General features: G+C 47.4%; 1 protein-coding gene across 1 annotated transcript in view; it reads right to left on the reverse strand.

Annotated features, from left to right (window-relative positions):
- Positions 1-26,333, reverse strand: part of ASTN1 (astrotactin 1) — a 303,213-nt gene that overhangs the window by 22,940 nt on the left and 253,940 nt on the right. Inside the window, 2 exon segments of the mRNA XM_030302950.1 lie at positions 2,473-2,606; positions 8,919-9,187. Of these exon segments, the coding sequence (XP_030158810.1) occupies positions 2,473-2,606; positions 8,919-9,187 (403 nt within the window).

Consider the following 26,333-nt stretch of genomic DNA (forward strand, 5'->3'; position numbering starts at 1 on the left):
GTGGGAGCAATAGCAAGGAATTTAACCAGTGGGAAAATAATGCAAAACACATGCTCTTTAGTGGCTTACTCTGAAGCAGCTCATAGTTTGCATATGACATTAAAGATGGAATAGACCCAAAACAGTGCGGATATTGACAAATTCATTAATTAGAGTCATATGCAGAGTGCTATTTTGAAGAAAAAGCATTAGGAAGCTTAAGTGAGTAACTAAGCCTTTCTGAGAACTCAGATTCTATGAAAATATGGACTGAAGCCCCCCTCTCCTGAAAAATAGCGTGCGTGATTACAGAGACTCGTGTAAAACCAGAGTGCATTTCTATTTCCGATGACCAGTCAACATTCAAGAAACTAACGTCTGCCACTAAAGAAGTGATTAAAGTTGACACAAGAAGCAAAGTCCTTAATAGAGGCTCCTGCTTATGGAACCTCTGCTTATGGAAAGTTAGCCCAATTTGATCTTTAGCGATGACATATAGTAAACACAGGTTTGGAGAAAAAATCAGCCCTAAGACACCAATGGTTGGCTCTTGTGTCCACCTAGTGATAACTATTTGGCGGCTTCAGTGTTGTGTCAAAGGTAATTTTCTTAGTTGGTGAATCCATCCAGAAGCGTCATCTGCTTCCAGTGGCCCCCTTTATACCAAAAGAAAGGACTTCTACTGACAATGAGCTTGATTCTCTTTTGACTCAAGAGGTCCAAGTCATGGCCATAAAGAGCAAGAAACGAAGGGCCGGTGTATCTAAAACTACCCTTAGAGAGAGGTCGTGTAGACAACACTGGTCTGGACTGACCGTCTACTGTTGTGTCCTCCTCCTTCTCGGTTCTCTTCCTGCTCATCCTGGCCCGTTGGTAATGCCCACCTGTGCTCCCATGCAACAGGCCAGAGGGCAGCGTCCAACAGAACCGGCCTCCCACTTGCTGGTTTCCTCCTGCCGGCTCGCTCTTGCTGACTCAGCCCTCCTGTTCCCGCTGGTCCTGATCCTCCCTTTGGGCTTTCTCTGCCTCACCAACCCACGGGGCCACGCAGGTCTGGCTGTTCCTGCCAGCACTCTTTATTAGACACCATATGTCTGTGCTTCACCTCTAGGGCAGATGCCACAGTAGAGGCTAAGGCGGTTCCTGCCTCAGGCCCTTTACAAGAATTTCACCAGTTCTGTTCAGCCTTCCCCTGAGGGCAAGGAAATTGGACATGTTCATCGTGAACCACCCTAGCAGCCCTCTGTACTCTGTTCACTCCTCAAAGGCACATACCCCCTGATGCTCATCCCCAACTCTCCTCTTCCCAGTTTATACTTACTCTGGAGCAGCCTTTCTCATAGCTGTGGTTGCATCTCTCATTTCTTTGGGGTTGATTTAAATCTTATCTTTAGTGCCTATCTTTTTTTTAAAGTGTTTATTTATTTTGAGAGAGAGAGAGAGGGGGAGCACGCTAGTCGGGGAGGGGCAGAGAGAGAATGGGAGGCGCAGAATCCGAAGCAGGCTCCAGGCTCTGAGCTGTCAGCACAGAGCCCGACGTGCGGCTTGAACCCACACACCGTGGGATCATGACCTGAGCCGAAGAAGTCGGGTGCTTAAACGACTGAGCCAACCAGGCGCCCCCTAGTGTCTATATTTTCTACAGAGCTCCAGACTGTCTTTCCCTCTGACCACTGAACATCTATCTCCATTAGGACTGCCCCGACAGAACCCCAAGATGGGTCCACACGAACACAGTCTCCTCCTCAAGCCTGCTTCTTTTCTCAGCTGTGGCCTATTCATCTTCCCAGCCACAGGGGCAGGAGTCTTAACATCCATTCTCAACTCATCCCTCTTTCCCCCTCCCACCAACAAGTCACCCACTGCCCCCTGCTGGTTCTACCTAAAGTCATCTTTCTATCGTGTCCTTCCCACACTATCACGGCTGAGATCCCAGCTTCTTAGCGGTGGTGGTTCTGCTTCCTGCTCAGTGACCTTGGAAAAATTCAGTCCATCTGAATGCATTTCCTTATCTCTTAAATGAAAGTGATAACAGTACCTAATGGCTCCACACGGTGCCGCCACCCAGGGCGTCCTTGGCCTAGTTAGCGGCTCGCTACAGGCCTCTCACTTCCTCCTTTGCGGCACCACTTTATCCTCTGATCTTCTGCACGTGCTGTCCTACCCCTCCACCTTCAGGGAGAGATTCAAGGGCCACCTCCTTCATGAAGGCTTCACCATTCCCCAAATTCAGACTTGACCGTTCCCTTTCACACTTGGCTGAAACGTCTCATTGAACTCATTGAACTCTTATCGTCTGTCTTCTACCTACAGCTTCTCTGTGTGCCTGCCTCCCCCGGAAGATGGAAAGCTGGCCGAGGGCAGGTACTGCCTCGCGGTTTTCTTACCCAGCACCCAGCCTACTGCTTTGCACACAGTGGACCCTCTGTAATCTACGTGTGCAGAAGCGTGCGGAGGCGTGCATGCAACAGAGGCAGAGAAGGGGAATCGTACACAGGCTGTGGGAGAGGCGCACAGGTGGGGAGTCCATCAGCTCCAAAAGCGGTGGAGTCACATCGACACCAGTCCTCGATGACGTCTCCAGTCCCTGAGCACCACAGGGAGCTCATGGTGGCCTCCTGCAAGAGCTGCAAGAGAGGGCAGGGGAGAGAGTGAGCGTCCAGGAGTCGGGGCTGGGCCACCACAGTCGAGAGACAGAATCGAGGCTCCGTCTGCTTCTTTGGTTTTTGCATTTTTAAAAACGTTCATTTATTTATTTTTGAGAGTGAGGGGGAGAGAGAGAGAGAGCACACGAGTAGGGGAGGGGCAGAGAGAGACAGACAGACAGACAGACAGAGAGCCGGAAGCAGGCTCCGAGCTGTCAGCACAGAGCCCAACGCCAAGAGATCATGACCCGAGCCAGAGTCGGACACTTAACCAACTGAGCCACCCAGGCGCACCAGGGCTCTGCTTGGTTCTAAATAATATCCGGGCAGTAGGCTGTGGCACTGCCTCACCATTTTTTGAGCTAAAATTCCTAATCCCTGGAGACCGTTTCTGGGAAGCCAGACCTCGCAGGACCTGTAGGGTGCCTCTCTCTCATTAATGTGACAGGTGAAGGGCTATCACTTTGGAAGCAAGTCTTACTTCTCCCTCCTACTCCAGCCGTCATTCCACATCCGGGGCTCTAGCGACAGTAACCTCTGTCCCATACACTGCCCTTACCTCCCTTTCCTCTGCCCTGAGGCCCTTGGCCCTTTCTCAAATGCCTCTCTGTGCCTCCTTGTGTGGCCTCTGCACCCTGCCCAGCATGGCTTCCTCATTCCTTCAGCACGCCTTGTACCCCACGTACGATAATTACACAGTTCTGCCTTGGGTTGTGATTGCGTATGAGGCCTCTCTCTCCTGGTAGAGGGCAGAAAGTGCGGCCGACACGCTAAGAACCGGGCTCCAGAGCTGTCTGCTCTGGGTGAGGACTTCAGCTCTGCCAATCACTGCCGTGGGACCTTGGGCCAACTGCATAAATGTTTCCTCACTGGAAAGACGGGAGACAAACAGCACTTTCCTTACAGGGTTGTGATGATCACATGAAATAATATACGCCAAAGGGCATAGCATAGTACTTGTGCTATGCACGCACTAGTCGCATATAAATAGTACACAGCAGTCATCAATAAATGTCAGCAATTATTATTGTGTTCGAATGACAGAGGGGGGTCTTATGGGGAAGCTTATAAATGCCGCAGAGCCTAGAACAATTCTTTATATACAGTGTTTTCATAGCAGATATTCACTATTAAATGAAAGGACAAAGGATAAAATTAGACCAGTCAAGGAGAAGAACTTGAGATGGGGCAATTCTCTGGCGAGGAAGCAGATCCTGATGGGCACTGACCCCTCAGCGGGGTGCTGCTGCCTCAACCCCAGGCCAGGGATGGGCAGAGGGGGAGGCTGGCCGCATGGCACATGGCTGGCCAAGCTGGCCAAGGTCAGCTTTCTCTCTGGGTCAGCCCATCTACTGCAGCCGCCGCTTTTCCTGTGAGTCTCTTCTCTCTGACCCGCTCTTACCAAACCCACATGGAAAATTTGGGGCCAAGAAACTGAAAGAGACGGGGAGGGGGGGTGGGAGGGAGAAAGGAAAGAAAGAAGGAAGGAAAAGGAGAAAAAAAAAGAGAAGAAGAAGAAAAAAAAAAAAGAGAGAGAGAAAGCCCTACAAAAATCAAAACGTCCACGCTGAAACCAGTATCCCAAGTTACGTTGCTTCAGAACTTGACATAGTTGAAAATAAGGGTCAATATTGATCTTCCTCATCCCAATCCCTCAGGTTGGGAGCGTCTAGGGAGCAGGGGCCAATTCCTGAGTATCACTAAAATATGTGTGCAGTTTTAGAATCTCAAGGCCTTTGTAGGGCTAACACTTTAGTTTGAGCTCCTTGGAAAATGGTTATGATTGACAGTGGAGGACACTTAGAGTCAAAGAGGTGAGGTGAGCTGCTCAGGGTCACCGGCTAGTGAATGGGGGCAGTGACAGAACCTGAGCTCAAGGTGACCCATGCTACATCTCAGGCTCTTTCTAGCAAAGCTCTCTTCATAAACGCTGGGTCTGCCCGTTCCCAGCATGAAGCCAGGCCCACGGTAGGTGCTCACTTTATGCTCTGCCTGCCCGAACCAAATTCAAATCAAAAGTATACTTTTCTAAACTAAGAAAACAGACTTTCATTGAGATCGGTAGAATAGAGAGGAAATTGTGGCTGCCCGCTTACCGTCTTCCATCAACAATTACTAGCCAAGCACCTGTAGGGGTGTTTCCTGTGCTTGGCGTTAAGGATACAGTGATGCATAAGATATATACAGTCTCTGCCCACATACATCTTGCAGCAAAAGAATAAACAAGCACAAGTTACATAAGTAGCCAAATAACTACAACTGGGTGGTGGGGCTCCAACGGAAAAGGGTGAAATGTGGCAGGAGGGACAAGGAGGGCGGCCGGTCTCACAGAGGAGTTTGGGAAAGCCTCCCTGAGGATGTGTTTTTATTGAACTTGGAGGGACAGATCAGGAGTCTGGTTACAAAAGATGGGGAAGTGTTTCAGGTGGAGAAACCAATATTAAGAAGACTTCAGCCTGGATGAAACTTGACCTCTAAAATCAACGGAGAAAAGGTTGCTCTGGCTCTAAGAGACAGAGTGAAGGGGGAAGAGGTTCTCAGCAAATAGGAAGGGGTGGGGCGTGTTACAGAGGTCGTGTGGGCCATGGTGAGGGGCAGTGTCACATTCTGAGGGCAGCCGCAAGCCATTAAAATGGTTATTTTTTATGGTTATTTATTTTTGAGAGAGAAAGAGTGGGTGAGGGGCAGAGAGAGAGGGAGAGACAAAGAGTCCCAAGCAGGCTCCATACTGTCAGCACAAAGCCAGACTTGGGGCTCGATCTCATGAACTGTGAGATCATGGCCTGAGCCGAGATCAAGAGTCCACACTCACTGGCTGAGCCACTGAGGTGCCCCATTAAAGTGTTTTAAATAGGGGAACAACATTATCAGATTTCCAACCCAAAGGAGTAAGGACCAACACTTATGACAACAAACATTTCTTCAAAAGCTTTAACTTTCCACTTTTGACTCACACAATTCCACGAGTTCTGACTCCCTCAATCCTGGGTCATAGCTAGCTGCAGAAGGCAGGACAGGGTAGAAGAGAGGAATCAAGAAGAGGGCCTTTTGGAAAGGAAGGGGAAAAAAATTAACGTTTTTCTTAGTATCTGCGATGTGTCAGGCATTGCCTGGGGAGTCCTCATTTGTTATGAGATTTAATCCTGATTCCAGAAAAGAAATGGGATTTTCCCATTTTTGTTATTATTTTGTTCTAAGGAAAGCAGCTGAACTTTCGAGCCAAGTTCACCGGTCCCTTCATTCCTCCATTTATTCATTTCATTCATTGATTCAGCAAAGTGCTCACTATGTGTCCACTACAACTCGGCACTGGGGTTCCACAGAAGAACGAGTGCTTCTCAGGGTCTCCAGGAGAGTGAACCATGTGAACACTTGTGATAGGAGGTGATATGCGTTCCAGAAGATGTATGGATACAGACAATGTGCCGTGAAGGCACATGGGTTGGCCTCGGAGAACAAGGGAAGGCTTGTCACAGCGGGTGATGCTTGAGCTGAAACCTGGAAACACTTCACAGCAGGAGTTTGCCAGTGGCAGAAATGTATGACAAGCCATTCCTGGGAGCGAGAGTGACAAGTGTGAAGGGCTAGATGCACAACAGAAAATGTGTTTAAGGAGGTACAAAGAGTTAAAATTTGGAGGATAGAACATAAAGTATAGAGTGGGTACACCCTAACCGTGTAAGTGAAGACACCATTGGGACAATGAAGGGCCCTTATAATGACATGCTAAGGATTTTAGATTGTATGTAACAGATTCTGCAGAACCACTGAATTATCTTGCTGCAGTAGGACCAGATATCCACATCAGAGAGAAAACTCTGACTGGTCTCACAGGAAAACCAGTAAGAGGTTACTGTAACAAGATGGCGGCCTGATGTTACAGTGGATGACTGAAATAGGCTGTGATGGGGGTACAGTAACAAGAGAAAGGATTCAAGGTATTTGCCTCTTTTTTTTAAATTTTAAAAATGTTTTTATTTATTTTTGAGACAGAGGTTGATAGAGCATGAGCAGGGGAGGGGCAGAGAGACAGAGGGAGAGACAGAATCGGAAGCAGGCTCCAGGCTCTGAGCTGTCAGCACAGAGCCCGACGCGGGGCTTGAACTCACAGACCGCAAGGTCATGACCCGAGCCGAAGTCGGACTCTCAAGCGACTGAGCTACCAGATGCCCCTGGATTCAAGATATCTGTGATCCCTGGTGATACACAGATGTCAGGGAGTGACAAGAAAAGGAAACATACTTGGTCTCCATTTGGGGCAACTTGGTAGAAGAGAATCCCATTCACTGAGATTGAAGCACAATGTTTGTGCTGTTTGGGGTGGAAGATGGTGAGTTCAAGTTTGTTGGGTCTGGGACACCTGGTGGGTTATACGGCTCCACCTACTGGTTTCTGGGCTGTTTCTAATCACAGACTGAAATATGGCATCATAGATTATCTGGTCCCAGAGAAGGAGGCCAAGGAGACCAAGAGAGGTTAGAAAATTGGTTCCAGACATGCCAGAGAGGTAGGGATAAGAACACACGCTGACTTACAGGTTTTGTGACTTAGCACCCCCACCCCCTCCTTTGCTTTTACACTCCACATCCTCATTCTTTGGGAGAAAGAGAAAATTGGAAGGAAAAGCAGAGGAGTAGAGAGAATGAGCAGAGAAGAAAGAATGCGTTTGAGGAATAAGAAAGAACAAATACGTGATGGTGACTGAACCGATTCGGCCACCTTGTCTATGCGTTTAGAAATTAAAATATTCAAAATACAGCCAGATGCCTGGTATCTCCCAACCACTCTCGTGAAACCAGTGCAGGGAGACAGGGAGGGGCCAAGATGTGGCAAGTAGGAGATCCAGAGAGGGGGATGATGAAGGACAGATTCCTCTAGCTTCCCCATCATGCTCATGACGCCCCTGCAGGAAGCCATGAGTCTCTGTCCTCCTCTCCCACCAGGCTCTTCCTTATTCTGCAGCTTTGCACACCTTGTCCCGCAGCACGGGGCTAGGAGTGTGCTCTCTGCCTCTGTTGTTCCCAGTCAAGTGCACAGGTGATCCTGGGGCACCAGCAGCCTTGGGTGCTCACAAAAGACAGGTAAGGGCGCTGGGTTAAAGCCACTGCAGCTTTGGGTCTCCACAGTGACACCAACCCCTCCTCCTCATCATCCTTGTAAACCCCCTCTCGTGGGCCTTTCTCTCCAACTCCTCCTCCCCAGTCACTTCTACTAGACTGAAGAGGAATTCATAGGCCAAAGGAACCATTTATTCTTTTGAGAAACCTTGTCTTCAAACACTCAGTGAAATGTCTGTGGCAGAGGCGGAAAGGTGAGGGAAGCCCACGTGTGCAAAATCTGTCCTTGTTGGTCTGAGCATCACCTATGAAACAACACGATACACCAGGTGTCCCTTAAAGGAGGACAGAGAAAGCAATTATGGCCCCACCTCGATGGACACACCTCTCAGGCAGGTAAGCAGCTCTCTGCTCCGACTCTACTATGTCTTGTCCCCAAGGCCACCTTTGCCTGTAGTCTCAAAAGTCCCACACCCTGAGCTTCCGTGTTTTTATTCTTGTCATCGTCATCACCGTTGCTGTTGTGTGTTTGACCCACTCTGTTCTGTCTGTCCTTGAGGAGATCAGAGAGCTAGGAGATGAGCTAAGCCACAGGTCTCCAGCTTATCCCTTTGGGTCCACTCGTTTTCTTGCAGCACCTTTGGAAAGGGAGCCGCAGAGGGAAAGGGGGTGCTGCTGGGAAATGTCATGATCTAGTAGCATTATTTGAGGCGGAAGATTTGCATGGATGTGGTGTTTTATGGTCTTTGTTCTGAGAGTCAAAGTGACGGGCAGAAAACCATCCCCTCCAGGCTAAGACCAGACCCTTCCCTTCGGGACCTGGGCCTGACGCACTCCTCCTAACCTCGCAGCTGGTCCAGGCTCGGGATCTGTTAGGGGAGCTGAGCCTCCTCTCACGACTGTCCCCTGAGGCTTTCTGAACAAGGCCTTTAGTGACTACGAATGCCATGCCTCCCTCTCCACCTTTTTCTTTCCAGCCCTTGTTGCTCAAGGACCTACCCTAATGCTGAGTTGTGACTCCTGACTCATTACCATGGGTGTTGTGGATGCACTGATTTGATTTCATATGCAAACATGCAAATCTAAACAAATGATGTGCCCGGATTAGCTCAACAAAAAGTCTCACTATCCATATTCTAGCAGGGAGCTCAACTACACCCTGTCACCCCCCAGGCCATCTGGAAAGCCCTCTGTTGTTGCTCAGGCCTCCCAGAGTCAAGGGTCCCAGGCCTCTTACCCTCTGGGTCTGGTTGTTGGTCACCAGTTCATAAATGGGGGCTGCTCTGGTCACCTCCAGCAGAACTGGCTCAGCAGGAGTGTCAGGGCTGGATGTCACATGACACAGGGGGCAGGATGAGGGGCATCGTCCCTTGCTCTGGCACTCCATGCGGACCCCAGCTGCCATGCGCTTGGTGCCAGACTCTGACAGGCTGGCGATGTATTCTGGGAACGTCAGCACCTTGGGGTCTCTTTCCCGCTCCTCCGACTCATCGGATGGAGAGTTGCCTGCCGGACACAAAACGAAAAGGAACAGTGAGCAAGGATCATGAAAGAGCAAGGTCTTGCATGTTCTTGTGGCCCGAGTGCCGGAGTCAAATCGTAGGGAGGTCACGAAATGTCACTGGCAGGTTACGGATGTGATTCTGACCTCCCATTGAATAGGGGGAACCCATCCTCCCAGTAACCAACAGAGTTGGAAACAGCCTTCTAAATGTGAGATCAGGTTGTTTCCTTTCGGAGAATCATCAGCTCCACTGATCCCGTCAGAGGGAGGCATCTTCAATGCATGTGCAGGATCTAGGACTGTCGTCAGGAATACAAACAGTAGCAACAGTGATTATTCCGGGACTCAGCTCCCTCATCCATTAAATGAAGATATTCCTAGTACTACCTCTAGCGTTATGTGATGAATAAATGACAACATGTTTTTAAAGCACACACCCCGGTGGCTAGTGCATGGCCAACCACCATCATAACAGTCTTCATTATAACCACAGGTAAGATTTACCTAAACTATGAAGTGAGATCCGGTCCAGGCCTCCTTCAACCCTTACAAGAACTCTCTGCATGGACTTCCATCATTGCATCCATTTTATGGGTGAGGAAAGTGAGGTCAAGAGCCTTAAGATCACACAAGGGTAGTAGGTGGTCAGAGCTGGGATTTGAATCCAGTTTTGCCAGATTCCAAAGCCTTTGAGTCATTGGGGGGAAGAAGAGGACTTCTCTGCTTCATTACCCATCAATGTATTGAATATGGAGAGGGAGTTCTGGCTTTTTCAAAAAGATCTGCGTTCCAAAGCACTCCAAAGAAACAGGTTCACATCGCCCTTGATTGATGAGTAAAAAAGGTAGTTAGAGAAACTCTTGGTTTATTTTTGGTGTCAAAGATGAGAAATGCCTACCCGAACATAATACTTTGTTCCCTATGGAAGAAAGCATGGCTTGATATTTGTCCTCCAAGCCTTCATGATTTCCCATTTAACCTCTTCATTCCAGAGGAAGATGGAAGTAGGGTCCGCTGACCCAAGACTACCTTTGCCTTGGGTTCCTTTCTACACCCCTGGCCTTTTGTGACACCACAAGTCCCGAACATGAGACAATTTCATGCAGACCACAGAGATTTTAGGAACAAGGGGCAGATCTAGAACATTCATTCTGGTCATCTCGGCCTGATCTGGGGGAAATGCGGTACGCGATGGGCCAGATCTCTGGGGGAAATGGTTGGAAGGTTCCAGAAGGTGACCGGGATACAACTGATTGACTTGATAACAAGGTTCTCTCTTGTGGGGTCCAGGGAGTGCTCTGCTCGCCTGTCTCTTGTTTGTTATGTAATATGAACCTGTTTGGAAACGTCATGAGACATTTCAGCACTGTTGTCTCCCAGATGAACACCCTCATTATGTGGATGAGGCATCTTCATCCAGAGACTCCACTGACATGGCTTTCCCCCTGCTCACTAACACAAAGGATTCTCTCAGTGACTGCAAACACGGGATACAATTCATTTCACATTTGCTTTTTGTTTAATAACAAACCCAGAGTGAAACTGAAGCCTTTCCTAGTTTATAAAAACTGCAAAACTACACGTACCAAAACCAAGAATGATGTTATCAAATAGGGAGGCCCAGGAGCCCACACCAGCGAGCCCCAAGGTCCCTTGAGCCACATGTAAATCCTGATTGACATTCAGGCTTATGCAACTCAGTCAGTCCCGTGGCTGAGAGTATTTGTAAAATGACCACAATCTGGAAGGACTCTCCTCACCCAGCCCCTGGCCAGGCCTCAGTCTTCTTCAACAGGCTATATAGACTGGGCAGGGAGAAGAAGTGAATGAGGTCTTGGATTCTTGATACGATTTCTAGGAAAAAAAGGCCTTCATTCATTGGGGAAGTGAATGAAACTCCAAAAAAAAAAAAAAAAAGAAAAAAATCAGTAAAAACACAGTGCGTCTTTTCAAGACAAAATTTAAAAATTTTTGCTGCACAAACCTTGCCACGGAGCTTGAGTGTCTCCTGGAGGGCCCTCGTGACCCTTCCCATCAGATTCATCTCCTCAACCCACAGCCCTCCTTGTGGAGTGTATTCAACAGAGGCGGGGAAAAGAGGTCCCATGAAATGACCACTAGATGGCGATATCAAGTGTAAAATGACTTCTGTGAGAGGAAAAATCTTGCAATGAATTCTGTGTGGCCACTCTGGTACTATACAGAAAATAAACTTGGAAAAGCAACACCTGGCAACTTAAAAAAGTGTGTGACAGTGCCATTTTTTTTTCCAGTGGAATAAGAAAAAAATTTAATGAGTAGCCTAATTCCAGAAAATGTATCCTAAGGAGAAACAATAGAGAGCAAGAGACAGGTAATTCTGAGAGACGGAGAATGAAAATCCTCCCTCAATATCCTTCACATGGAGTGACACTTCTAAGTGGAGATAATATGCCACCAAATTCCTTTCCTCTCGCCTTGAATCCCCAAATATCCAGGAACTCTGCCCCCCACTTGCCCACCACACACTCCACACGCATTCAGGTGTAGGACGCCTGCCCATTTATCACTTAGGGTGCACCGTTCTGACAGCCAGATGTGGCCACTAGAGGGCACCGAATCCCCAAACACAGTGGAGCTGAGTGACCACCTCCCAGCCCTCCAGCACTCCATCCTTAAGACTTGTAATTGCTGTAAACAGTTGAGAGGCTATTCCCTGGTGGCTGTCTTCTGACTGTCCCAAGCAAAATCAAGATACCACGAATCCCCTTCAATATCCGGGCAGGAGCACGGTTAGGGAGAAGAGAGGCGTGGGAAGGAGGATGCAAAAGAAGATGGTGGCAGACCACCAAAGTCTTGTTTTGATCCAGAATCCTATTTTCTTTCTCCTGAAAATATTCAGGTTCATAGAAAGCAGGCCCAGTGAAGGACCCTCTAGCCCCCTGGTCATGCAGTACGGAGCTGTCTAGAAAGGAGCTGGATTTATATAGAAGTGATGAGCAGCGAACTCCCAAAGCCATCCATTCAGGCTCCAGCAAAGAATAGAGATGTGTGTGTGAGAGAGATTTTTCAAAGAGGAAATGCATTTTCCATGCGCAGTTAAAGGCACAATTGGGAAATACTCCTTAAAATGATGGAGTCCGGTGGTGAAAGCCCAGATAAATCTCCCTTTGCCCAGAGAGAGCACCTATAACATCATGTCTGTGGCAAGCGAGAGAGTAGTTCAAATCCTCAAAGCTTTAGGGGAGTCTGATCTTTGACATTTGCTTTTAACTCCCCCTCAGTGTTGGAGTGGGAGGTAGAGAGAGTGCATGGAGAGTCGCAGAGAGGAGACCCCCCCCCTATTTCCTTATTGTTCAATGGCTCTCCCCTCCACCTCCCACTCTGGTTACATTCCTTAAGTACTTCTTGCCTCTTCTGCCCTCTAGATCCCTGGTGGAAATTCTCTAGTATTTTAAGTCACTATGTTGTCTCTTAATAAAATGAATATGCGATTTCAACAAGTTACAGAGACTCTGAACATAAGAAAGGAGCTACAGTTAAGGTCTTAAAAGATTATAATTGGCAAAAGTGCCTTCTGATCAAGGGCATCCAGGTGCCCAGAAGGGGCGTGGCCCCCTCTTATCCCTGTTTGCAGAATTCATCGAATTGCTCTCAGGGAGGCTTTGGAGTCCAGCCATGACACTTAGCTTTCATATAAGTAGAAGAACAGCCAACCTGGAATGTAGTTAACAACCCCAAAACTGCAAAGCATTTTGCAAATACAGTTTGCTATAAATAAATGCCATTTGCTTTAGGCTAAATCTGTATCCTACAGCACCCAGTGGATGAATTTCCTCAATAGAATATTGTGGAATGAGAATGTTGGCATCCTCAATGTTTCGAATCTCATTGTGGATGTGCCCATGGCCTTAGGCGTGTACATACTGACCCACCTAGACTCAGGAGCGTACGAGGATGATAAAAGCGAGGGACCCATCCTCATACAGGGTCTGCTCTGCTGGTAGGAACTGACAGGTCATGGAGGTGGATTAGTTGTTATGAAGTAAATTGGTACAATTCCTGTAGGATTCGGGGACTGCTTAAGACTCTCTCTCCTGAGTTGGTGCCCAAGGCAATGAGATGCTAATGACATCACAGCCAGAACTACAGAGGTAGTTCATTAGGCAGCAAAGAAATCAAATGCAAACTAATTAGATCCTAGCCCTTGGAGACGGCACAGGATCTACAGGAAAGAAAGCCTGACGTGGGGCAGATGAAGCACAGCCGTGGCAAACCGCACCCTGGAGCCCCCCAACACCCTGCATTCCACCACCCTCCCCGCCGCCAGCCTGCTCCTGGTCACAAAGGGTGTCCGGGGGGTATCTAAATTCACATTTCCATCCACGCCCTCCGGCTCAGATCAGTCTCTCGGGAGGTTTGGTCACGTTTTTGGACAGAGAGGTTCAGGTCACTTGGGATGACTTAAAACGAACTCCTAGACTTGCCGTAAGACAGTCTCTGAGACCTGAATAAAGTACAATGTGATGGGTTAATAATCAAGGAGAAGGGGACAGGGCATAAACTGGCCACTTCTCTCTACTCCTCTGTAGGAGACAGCGAGTGTTTGGGGTCAGTAATTGTGTTTCAATTGGGTTTCATCTTTGAAACTCCTCTAACCATTTCAAGCGTATCCATATCCCTCTTCTCTCTCTCTCTCTCCCCATAGATATATGTTTTGGGGGGCAGGGTAAAGGGGGTGAATATAACAACCACGACCATAGACTTAAAAGTTAAAAACAAGTCAAACATAAAGAATAAAACCGAAGCATTTGTAACAGTTGCTAGCCTCGTACTAAAGCTTCGAAGGATCCAGTGGCAAGAACAAAGCGTTATCCTAACCACAGCCAACTCCCGGTCTCCAGCCGGGACCTCTCCCACCGGTGTTAACAGAGCCTTGTCAATAGCTTGCTTGGAAATCCATCTGAATGTCCGACGGGCACCTCAAAGCCAACATGTCCCACACTGCCGTGGTCATTCATCCACACTCTCTCCATCAGCCTGCCTCTTCTCTCCAAGGTGCTCGTCCAGCAAATGGCACCAGCTTCCTCACTGCTCAGCATGCGAGGCCCGGCTTCGTTGTCGGTTCTTCCTTGCCCTCCCAACCAATCACCCAGTCTCCACATTCTCTACCTCCCCAAACCATCCACTCCTCTGCTCGCCCACGGCTGCCCCAGCGGCACAGCAGTTTAAAGTGTGAGGTCGGAGTCAGACTGCCCGGGATTGACTTCTGACCTTAGCACTTGCTAGCTGTACAATTTGGGGTGAGTTTCTGAACCTTTCTGGGCCTGGGCTTTCTGGTCCATAAAAAAGAGACAGCAACTGAACTGCTTTCATAAAGCCGCGGTGGAGGTGAACTGATACAATCCATGAAGACAGCTTTGCCGTACCTGGGACACAGTGAGGCCTCTCCAAAGTTAATTACTCTCACGATGCCTGTCTACTTGCCTGCCCCGCCCGCCACCAAACGGGCTCCTTGAGGGGCAAAACTGTGTCTAGTTCTCCCACTGTAATGTCCCACAGTGTTGTTATTGCCTAACAAGTAGCTAATGCATTCGACAATTCATTAAGCAAATATGTATTGAATGTCTACCGACGTCTGTCGAATTAATAAATCATTTATAATGACTTGTATACGACGTGACTAGGTACTAACCAGACAGGCAGGGTTTCAATTCGTTTCTCGCCTTGCCGTCCTGGGTTCTTTTGAGATTTTCTGGTTTTCTCCTAAAAAAAAGAGGGACGTCCATCCAGGGCAAGTTCCACCCCTCTCAGGGACAAATGTGAACTGGCCCGAGTTAATCTGATTGCAAAAATTTGAGGAAATACCGCAAAAGGACACCTTGCAAATTGGGTAAAATCTCAAAGGCTATGGCTGTACATGGAGCGTTTACCTTGGGATAGAAGGAGTTAAGCTTAAAAAAAGGAGCAGCCGATTGTGGCACCGACGAGCAGGCAGTGGTTTTCCCGTGACTAGTAAATGTGGGAGCGTTACAGCCACTAATGTCACAAAGTGGCAAACGGATATGACTGGTGTCCTGGGCCATGAGGCCGCGGGTATCCGACAGCGGCTGAGGTGGAAGGCACATCGCTGTGGGGGGCGTGAGTGACAGCATTTGTACCGGGATTCAGCATCGCGCATTCTACTTCACCAATAAAAAAAGACAGTGGTTGTAACAGCAAGAGCGGGGGGGACGCTCTAGCCCCCAAGAATGGCCCTAAGGATGAAACATGGAAACCTGTATCTTCTGCAGTTTTCCTACCTTGCCCCATCTCAGCCTGTACACAGGAGCCCACCCACGTTTCCAGGCACACATTCATCATTACCCATGAGCTTAGAGGAAGCACATCTTTGGGGACGTGCTTTTGGGATTAAATACTAGAAAACCATTGGTTCACAACTGTCCAACGTGTTGGACATAGACTTTATATTCCTGCCCTTCCCTACACATGAATTCACAATTAAAAAATATCCTATGTCAGGATGTATTCTTTTGGCCCTCAAATTAAAGTTTCTGAAACTTCAGATCTAGTTCTTTGGCACTTGTTCAGGAAGCTTCTGGAAAGAGCAAATGGTCTTTGTTATAGGCATGAGCAGCATCTCTGGGTGTGGTGAGGTCCAGTTAAATAATTAGCGGTCGTCAAGCATCCACTGGGCACCTTGGCAAAGCACAATTAACTGTGGGGTTGAAGAAAAGGTGTCTTCTGGAAAATTGAATTTTTTGTTTAATTGATACTTAGCCAGAAAATGCTTACTTTTCCTCCAATTCCTGTTGACATTTTTCTTCTCTAAAAATGCAGTTTTCCAATTTTCTGCCTGCCTCGTGAAGCATTGCCTACCAAACAGAATTAAGCCTTTCCTCAAGGCACCTCAGGTGATCGTTTTGTTTATCAATTGTGACTGTGCAGATTTAGAAGCTGTAGGAGACAGAAATAAAACGGTACATGTACCCCAAAGGGCTTTTGAAAAGTTGATCGACAACCTAAGGTTACAGTTTCTTAGGATTCCCTCTCCCCTTGATGGGCACGTTGTCAAACAAACGATTGCCTGGTTGAGGTTCCTGGCTAGCTGGGTTCACGTTAAACTGAAGTTTTGCTGCAGGTGCAATGCTCTGTCTTTGCCAAAAGTCGTTAGTCCGCTTTGGCATGGGAACAGTTAATCGAGTAACGAACTGACCAAACCTCTGACCAAAACTCACCAAAGCCCCTGTCAGCCTCTTTTTTGGTCAGTACTAGTGATGGTCCACTTAGGAGGAGAGGTTGAGTCCAAAAAATGGAATAGCAGCACCTGCCGAGGGATTAGTAAAAACACAAAGATGGTCTTTGCCTGGCTGTGACTCCGTCTGCACCCCCTTTAATCTTGAACTTAGTGAAAAGGGGAAAAACGAAGAAAGCTCCATGAACCGCCGCTTTGAGGACGCCTAGAGACCCATCTTTACGCGGCCCCATGTGTCTCAAGAGGATCGATAACAAAATCCAAGAATTCCTAGGAAGCCCTAAAGCTTTGTCAAACATGAACCCTTCTCGTCAGCTAGACTGCCAGTCCCCAGTGGGCCAGAAACTGCCTGGTTCTCACCCAATGCCTGGCACTCAGTGAGCATTCAACAAATACAAAGGGGTGGCAAGAAGCAAAGGGATTGTAGCTCTTTCTGGTCTCTCACCGCCTGTAACTCCTCGAGTCCGTAACCCAAAGCCTCATTAGGATACACCATAGAGTTGAGGCCAGGAAACCTGATGTGGCTCAGGGGGTTAACTGGAAACAGTTACTGAGTGCATATGGGAGATGGGGCTGGTATCACTGTTCTCACACACCAAAAATTCTCTCTTCCCTCCGCCTTTCTCTATACATTTATTCATTTATCTATTTTAAAGTTTATGTATTTTGAGAGAGAGAGAGAGAGAGAGAGAGAATGAGTGGGGGAGGGGCAGAGAGAAAGGAGGACAGAGAATCCCAAGCAGGCTCCGCACTGTCAGCACAGAGCCTGACGTGGGGTTCAACCTCACGAACGTGAGATTGTTACCTGAGCCAAAGTTACCTGAGCTTAATGGACTGCACCACCCAGGCACCCCCTTCCTTCCCTATATATTTATTAAGATCCTCTCTGCTCCCGTCGTCCCTACTAGAAGTAATTCCACTGGTACCTGGAGCCCGTGTCCAGAAGAGCACCCACCACTGCATCAGACTGAGTTTGGTTCCATGTCTTGTCTGTCCCACTCTTCTCCAGGATGGGGCCTTACTCACCCATATGTCCCCAGAGCCCAGCACTGGGTACTCCGCAGGTACTTGCTCAGCCTTGGCTGAAGTGTAATGAATATACGTGCACACTGTCGAACACCCTTTTGTAATGTTGACGTGATTCCATTTTTTCATTTGCCTCTTAAAGCCCGACACGTTATTCACCAGATGCCTTTCATGCGACTCTGAGCGGTTCTCCAAGGTTTTTGTTCTTATCCAGTCTCTCCCCCTTCATTTCCTGGGGCTGCCAAAACAAATCAGCACCAACAGAGTGGCTTCAAACAATTTATTCCTCCAGTTCTGGAGGCACGAAGTCCCAAATCAAAGTGTCCACAGGGCCACGCTTCCTCTGCAAGCTCTCGGGAAGAATCCTTCCTCGCCTCTGCCAGCTTCTAGTGGCTCACCTCATGGCATTTCTTGGAGTTTCTCGGCTTGAAGCTGCACCGCTCCGATCCTGGTCTCAGCTGTTATGCGGTCGCCTTCTCTGTGCCCAAATTTTCCAAGTTTCCCTCTTCCTTCTAAGGACACCAGTCATTGGATTTGGGACCCACTCTGTGAATTATATCGGCAGAGAACCCGTTTCCAAGTAAGGTCACATGAGGTGGGCATGAGTTTTAGGGAGACGCCACTCAGGATGTAAGAGCTGCAGTCCCTCCACTGCAGTGTCCATAGCCTGTAGCATTGTGACATCAACCACTGAGCTCTCCCCTGATCACGGCCCGTGATGCCTGGGGGCTGGCCGTGCATCTGCTGGACTTCCTCCCAGGGCCCCAGGCAATGGGAAGAGAGAAGTTGTTTTCGGCTCCCTCAGCATCCCGAGGCCCCGCTGCAGCTCTGTGCAGCTTCTCGTCAACATCAAAATAAACCTGACATGGAGATTCAGAGTCACAGCCTTGTGGATGTACAGAGCTGCGCGGGATTATCCCCGCTGACAGAGCGGCATGGGGAGGGAGGCGGAGGACGGGGCTCAGAGAGAGGGGAAAATGAGGAGCACCCGTGGGATGGCTCTTTGCGACTCTCCATTAGTGGAGAGACCACCCCAGTGAGTGGGCACGCTCAGCGGGCTCCCGGCAGAGCCTCCCGTGCTCTTGTCCGCAGGTTAGCTCTTTTCCCCAGTCTTGTGTGTCCTGTCTGGGAAGCTGTGCTGGGAAGCCAAGCGCACCCTCAGACCACTCGGGGGCAGAAGGAGCCAGGATCACTCTGGGGAGTAGCCCAGGCACAAGCGGAGGGAGAAGCCTGGACCAGAGAGACACCGCTCCCAGGACCAGCGTGGGCCTCTCTGAGCTTCCGGTCCTTTCCGGAGTGGAATTAACGATGCTTCCTCCTATTTCCCAGGCAGTATCATTTGCCAGTCAGGGGTGCCCAGGAGTCCCCTTCGCTCTGCCAGAGCCATCCCCTCAGGGACATTCTGTGTGTGACTCCTTCCACCTCCTCCTCCATGTATTCAGTCTCCTGCCCTTTATGTGCTCCACCTGGGGGCTTGTCCTCTCTTTTCCTTCAGACTTCAAATCTGGACAAGACAAGCATAATGGAGAGAAACTCTTTGACATTCTGAAATGGGTGGAACTGGCATGTGACCAGTACTTGCCTTCACTCCACATGACAAGAGCCTGGCTTGCACAGTGTGTGTGTGTGTGTGTGTGTGTGTGTGTGTGTGTGTGTGTGACAGAGAGAGAGAGAGAGAGAGAGAGAGAGACAAAGACAGACAGAGAGAGTGGCCAGGATGCTGACATGACTTACACTCAGGTGGGAGCCTCTGGGGGCTTATGTGGTTCCACAGAGGGAGATTCAATGCCTTGCTGAGACACTGCGAAGGCTGGTGTATAAATATCTTTAACTATCAAACGGTCTAGAAATTTTTAATAAAAATATTATTTAATAATAATACTATTCCAACCAGCAAGGGAATGTCGTAACGGTCTCCATTTTCCTCTTGATACTCATCTAGCTTCTGTTTTTCAAATGAATGTGGATGTTAAGTCCTTTTGCTGCCCTGACCAATTTATTCTGCAAATTAACTATATATGACAGAAGTTAAAGTCCGTTACCACTTAGCTTTGCCTCACTGAAATTTATGCTGCCGTCCTGCCCGTTGGAGCCACGGGCTCCAATAGATTGTGGCTCCTGGTGGTGATTTGGATTCTGCTTAAGTTCTTTACCTCTTGGTCCTCCTCTCTTGAGTTTCAAATGTGCTGAGTGGACCAGGATCTTTTCACCTCTCGGTGACCTGTGCTCTGTTCTCAGACATATGGTCCCTGCATCCACCCATCCAGCCTTAATCAAACTCTCCTTATGAGACATAGATTCACCCAGAGCTGTAACCCACACTGGTCTGTGAGGGAGGGCTCACTGGCTCAGCCTGGCTGCAGGTGGTGGAAACAACCAGATGCACGGGAAAGCAAGGGTTGCGAGATGAACAGGCCAGCAACGAGCGGCAGGTGGATGTAATCTCAGGTTGTATTTAAGAGAGTGCAGTGACCAAGGCGATGGGCAGAAGTGGTGTCACGTCAAGCCACCCTCCAAGAGCTGGTTCACTTCTGGGTGAGTCAGGGAGAGACATACTCTGAAAACAGGGAGGGCAGTCAGGGTTCTGGGGCACATGGACCCGGTATCCTATCAACAATGGTTGAAGCAGATGGTGGGCGGAGTCTGGAATGGATACCAGGAGACCTGGAAGCGGACTTGGGAGCTCTCTCTCCAAGGATCTGAAGGGCTGTCACATGGACGTGGGATCACATGAATTCTGTATGTTTCAGAGGTAGAATAAAGATCCAAGGAAGGAAATGGGAGAGAATGAATTTACTGAGCCACAGGTTTTCACTGAGTGCCTACTCTGTGTCAGTACAGTACTCAGTGCTCATGTGCACAGACGCATTTTTGCCAAAAGCTCATTTTTCCAGTGTGTGAGGTGGGAGAGTAGATAGAAAAGCAGACACTGATATGATGGGGAGTGATATCAGAGGCTTCAGAGACAGGCTTAGGGCATGCCCATGAGGAAATTTGGAAATCCACTTTGCTGGGTATGGGGGAGACTGAAGGAGGACTCTAGATTCCTTCAGGGACACATCTTGTAATAACTTACAACTGATACGAAGTAAGATGGGCTGCCTAGGAGATGGTGGGCAGAAGCATTCACATGGAAGCCAGACAGCCACTGCTAGGGATGTCATGGCAGGGCAGGGAGGCGGGGGGGGGGGGGAGGAGGGCTCTTCAGAAGAAGGGCTTTGTGTCCCTTTTAACAGCCAGATGTTAAACTGCTACTTTCTGTGACTTCATCTTCTTGGTCTTTCTCTAAATCAGTGCAGCAGGGCCAGGGATGTGCATCTTATCAGACATACCAAAGGATTCTGACTTTGCATAACGCGGCCATCCTCACATGACATGTTGGGATTCGACACCCTACACAAGAGTAATTTATTTTATAAATATTGCCAGAACACTTCTTAAAAATTCTCCACGTTATCCCAATATGTAAAAGAAATTAAAGTGGGGAATAGATTCCTAGGCGTTTGGCATCTTGACTGTTGGGTAAAAAATAAACAACTCTATTGTTTATGGAGCCATTCAAGCATCTACTCAGAGCCCCAGGCACAAGCAGCCTAATTTGAAAACTACTGATTCAGACTCTGATGACATTGGCCTGAACTATTCCAGAAGTAACCAAGCGTGCTCCCCAGCCAAGAGGACCGCATGCTGACCCTGAGAAGGATATTGCCACCAGCAGCAGATTCTATTGTTGGCCATCCAATTCTATTGTTGGTGCTTCCTGGATTTTGCCAGACAAAAACCACACTGTGTGGTCAGTCCTACTTAGGTGATAATAATCAAAGTCAGAAAACTTTATACTCTTGACCAAGCATAGATCTAGTCAATCATGCACATTCATCTCATAAAGAACTTCATGGAGATGTGAGAAGGCCACATCCATGCAGACAGTTCTGTTCAGGGGGACAATAAAATGAGGGGCAGATGCAGAAGCCAGATCTAATGCTCTCCTGCAGACAGTGAGTATAAAGGTGTGTATTAATACATTTCATTATTAACTCATCTCATTCAAATGCCTTCAAGAGAACTTTATCATTATGTCCGACCAAGGTGACACTGTGATGTTACTCTACTTCCCTGCATGCTTATAGCAAGAGCAGAGATCAAGATGATTACAAATGTTAGAACGACCTGTGAGGTTTCTTCCAGCCAAGGAAGAAAGAGGCTGTTACTCATGTAGCAGGGCCCAGCTGTCATCACCCATAAAGAAGGCCATCTTGTCACTTTGGCCATTAAAAGCCCTGACACCACAGTCTCCGTTAAAGTCTACCTCACTCTTGTGCACACATACAATTTTTCTTATTTCAATAAGGAAATTAATGGTTGATGGGGAGGCCAGCCAGCCAGCCAGCCAACAGCCAGGCAGAAATGGCCCTGCCTAGCCACTGAGCCAGCAGAAGCTCCCAGACCCAATGATGTGTGAGGACATGGTCAGTGAGGAGGGCCGTCTCTGAGACCTTTGATACTGGACCACCAATGAAAGCAGATGTCTGGTGTTGAAAATGAAGGGAAGACCAGAAAGGGGTGAAGCCCCATCTGTCTCAGCATAAACCATTGAGACAGACACTGTGAGCATATCATATCCCAGGCCACCACCTCAGCTGGCAAAGATCTTCTTCACCCAGAATTCCTCATCTCCTGAGAGGAGGCAGTTAGGCCTGGGTTCAAATTCAGAGGTCTGGGATATATTATAAGATGCTTAAACTCTTTGGGCTATAGTTCCCTTATGAGTTAAATTGGTGAATAACACAACTTGTCTCACTGGGTTGTTCTGAGAGTTAAATGGGATAAGACATGTCAAACCCTTAGCCTGGCCTCCCATAACTCCAATAACTCAATGGTAGTCATTGTTCACCATTACATCTCCAAAACCTAGCCCAGTCTTGTAGCACAGTCTGGACACCCAGTAAGTACTCAATACATACAAAATGAATGAAAAGTGAACAAACATTGATGATCAAAAACAGAACAAGGATCTTCATGAGCTAGAGACAGAACAAGAATACTCAGTAGTAAGTGAGGACTAAACTTGCAGGCTTTGGATCTGTAGGAACCTAACACACCAAGGTTGCCAGGAAGTCCATTCCTACATAGTTAAGGGATCAGAAATCCCCCACATTGTGCGGAAACAGACTATGATTGAGGAAGGGCTCCACTACTTACTTGCCCCCCAAAAGTGAGGCCAAGGAAGCCATACCTAAGTCCAGGCTTCTGTGAGTACTGAGCTACCTGCCTGAGATGGCAGGAGGGAGGAGAGCCAGAATGTGGCTGACCCACTGGCTTTAGTACTGGAGTCATGACAGCCCCATGGGATGGGAGAGGGGAAGGAAAAGATGATGCTAAATTCATAATTCGTTTGTGACCACGTGCTTCCATGTACACCTTTGATGCATGACAATCAATCAAAAGATGTGGCTGGTTTGCCTAATGGTGGCCTCTCAAGCATCACTGTTAGTAGTATGCTTGTTCAAAGTGACATGGTCCCTGTGGTCCCAAGGTGACCCTCAAGGCTGGCAACCCATCCCTCCAGCAGTTGGGTGATCTTTTCATTAATCCTGGGGGGAAAGAGGGGACACCTGGGTGACTCACTTGGTTAAGTGTCCGATTTCGGCTCAGGTCGTGATCTCACAGTTCGTGAGTTCGAGCCCCACCTTGGGCTCTGTGTCTCCCTCTCTCTCTCTGCCCCTCCCCTGCTCATTCTCTCTCTCTCTCTCTCTCTCTCTCTCTCTCTCTCTTTCTCTCTCAAAAATAAATAAACATTAAAAAAATTTTTTTAATGGGGGCAAATGGGTAGAAAAGATGCTGGTGACCATGCTGAGCTTTACCTATTTCAAATAAAAATTTCAAATAAAAATGCTACGTAAGATTAAATTTTGATCCCCCAAGCCAACCTTTCTAGTTACAAAATATTTCTCCCTGAAATTCAATACTACTTGGATGGTTCCTGCACAGGTGGGTAGTATATAAATGGCAGTATTTAAGGACCTTGAGTAACGATCTATAATACTTAGGGGTTAGTACTAAGAGAGTGCTAGGACTTCTAGATTCTTTTTTATTTTCACAGAAGAGAGAAAAAGCAAATCCCTCCTAGGTTTCAGGAAGACCTCAGGGGTATCTTTCCCTTATATCAATCTGGAATCAAAAACCCACAGAGAAATACAGAAGATAAGCCACTTCAGATATATCGAGTCATGAATCCTATCTTTTTCTAAACCTTGTAGCTATAGGATCTTGGATTTAATTTTCATTCCTATAGTAACAAGTCTACTGGAGGACAATTCGGATATTGTCTTCATTCTAGCCTAATGTCAAACAAATAAAGCCACACAATGTAATAGATGTCTGCCCCTGTGTGCATGTGTATGTGTAAGTGCACATACTCCTAACAAAATACAGTCTCACCCCAGTGCCAGGAACTTAAGTGATATCAAGGAAGCTGGGACAAAAGGACTCCTTTAAGATGGTTGATAAGAAAATTAATCATTGATATTTCCAAATCCCTGAGGCACATCTAACTGTACTTTCAGAAACATAGGAAAGTGAATGTTGTCAACAAGCAACCAAGGCTGAAATTTTGTGTGTATAGTGGGAAGTACTCATCTCAAGGTTGTTACCAGTATTTATTTTTTTTTGAGAGCAAATCTTTTTAGATCCTTCTTGTGCTTCTGTTTTCAGCCCTCCTAGGACTTTCTTTCCATCAAAAAGTTGGTTGACATCAAGCAAAAGTCAAAAGACCCAAACTGGAACTCAATTCAATTTGATAGAGCAAATACTAAGTTATTGAATGTCTATTTACAAGGTACTGTGCAAGTCTTTTGAATATACCAAAATGAATTATGTGTAATCCCTACATTCAAAGGCTGTATTACCTTGTAGAAGAGATAAGACAGATATATGGAATTTCAGTGCCTTTTTTTTTAAACAAAATGATCAGATAAGGACCAGACAGTATCAGGATGATTAGACCATTCTAATCATTGAGGAAAGCTTCATTGAGGAGAGGGAGCTGTTGGGCTAGGCCTTGAGGGATGAAAGCATCCTTAATAACAAGAGCTACCATTCATGGTAGGAGTTGGCAACTCTTTCTCTGTAAAGAGCCAGAAAGTATATATTTTAGGCCTTGTGGCTCACCAGTCTCTGAAGCAACTATTCAATTACGCCTTTGTAGTGCACAAGCAGCCACAGACTATATGTAAGCGAATGGCATTGCCCTGTTCCAATAAAGTGTTATTTATGGATACTGAAATTTAAATTTTATATAATTTACACACATCGCAACATGTTATTTCCCCTTTTATCTTTATTTTTCAAATATTTAAGGAGGCAGAAATCATCCCTAGCTTGTGGACCATACAAACACAGATTTGCCTGTGGGTCATATGGTTTGCGGACTCCTCACCTCCTGAGTTCTCACTATACACGCGATGCTTTACGACACATGCTCTCATAGAACCCTAACCTGTTCTGTGGGGTAGATGCTATATCATTTCCATTTTCTAGATATCCGAAGTAAAGCTGAGAGGACTTAGGTCATATAGATTTCAAAAACCCTGCTCTGAACCGCTAGGCCACCCTACCTCCTAGTAATGGTAAGCAGCTCAGAGGAATGGTGGAATTAATAGGTTTTCTTTAGCCAGAGGCATCCAAAGACCTAAAAAAACTCTTTACAAGGAGTATGAGGTTTGCCATCATGGCTTGCTCACAGTGAACTCATCTTAGATCTCTGTTACCATCATGTTCTCTCTTTTCACAGGTCATTCAGGGGGTGGATATAGTGTTTGATAGCTTCTACTTTCCAGAATGTAATATTCTCCCATATCTGAAGGAAAAAGGACAGCCTTCAAGCATTCGTTCCAACCTCTAGGGCCCGCTGCCCCCATGACCGCCCAGAGCCCACGCGTGGACCTTGCTAGCCCGTGCAGAAAACGGGCATGCTCACATTCATCATTCTCTCCACATTGCTAACTTCTCTGCTCACCACTCTGAGCGGCAGTTCTCTCTTGCACGACCTCCTATCTCTTGTTTAAAAGCAATTTAATGTGCTAGAGAAGACGGAAGGAAAACAGGAGTTTCCATGTCCTTCTATCACCTCTTAGGATATCAGGTGGTGGTCTCCATCCTTCCTTGATCACCTTCCTTCTCTGAAAGAGCCGAATGCCCTTCACACTGTCTGTGGGTCACACTGGATCACTGGCTTCCAGATAGGATACCGACAGCTTCATCAGTCAGTAAATATACAACTGTTAAAGATCTGTGATGTGCCCAGCATCATACTATGTACTGCGGAGAGTGCTCAAGTATAAGATACTGACCTCCAGGAATGTGCAACCTATTTGAGATATCAAGACTAACAAACATGTGGTAACAGTAGTAATAACAACAGCTGATCTTTAGACATCTTGCCACTCTACCGAACACTTTGTATATACTCTGCCCACGAAACAGCAAATCCGGACTTAGTAAGGAGGGTATTATCCAAAAGGATTATTGCGTGGTACACGGGTGGAGTGGGGATACCATTGCAATAGGAAGAAGGGATTGTTACAATAGGGAGAATGCTCTGGTAAGGTCTGCAAGCATCTCAAGAGTTAGGCAAAAAGAGGTTGTTTTTTTTTTTTTTCTTTTACAGAAGGCAATTAACAAAGCTAGAAAGAAACAGGTGTGGTGAAGAGGTGTGAGGCCAGCCTATTCTCCGAAGAGGCAGTATGTTCCATCAGGTTGACTGTGGGCCAAAGGCCAGGGGTATAATAAACTTTGATAAGCAAGCATTTTGTTTTGATAGATCCGTGGGGACAAGCAGTTTGGGTAATCCTTTATAAAGAAAAGAACGGGGATTTGAGGGTCTGTAT

Source organism: Lynx canadensis, chromosome F1, assembly GCF_007474595.2.
Source record: "Lynx canadensis isolate LIC74 chromosome F1, mLynCan4.pri.v2, whole genome shotgun sequence".
Classification (NCBI taxonomy): Eukaryota; Metazoa; Chordata; class Mammalia; order Carnivora; family Felidae; genus Lynx; species Lynx canadensis.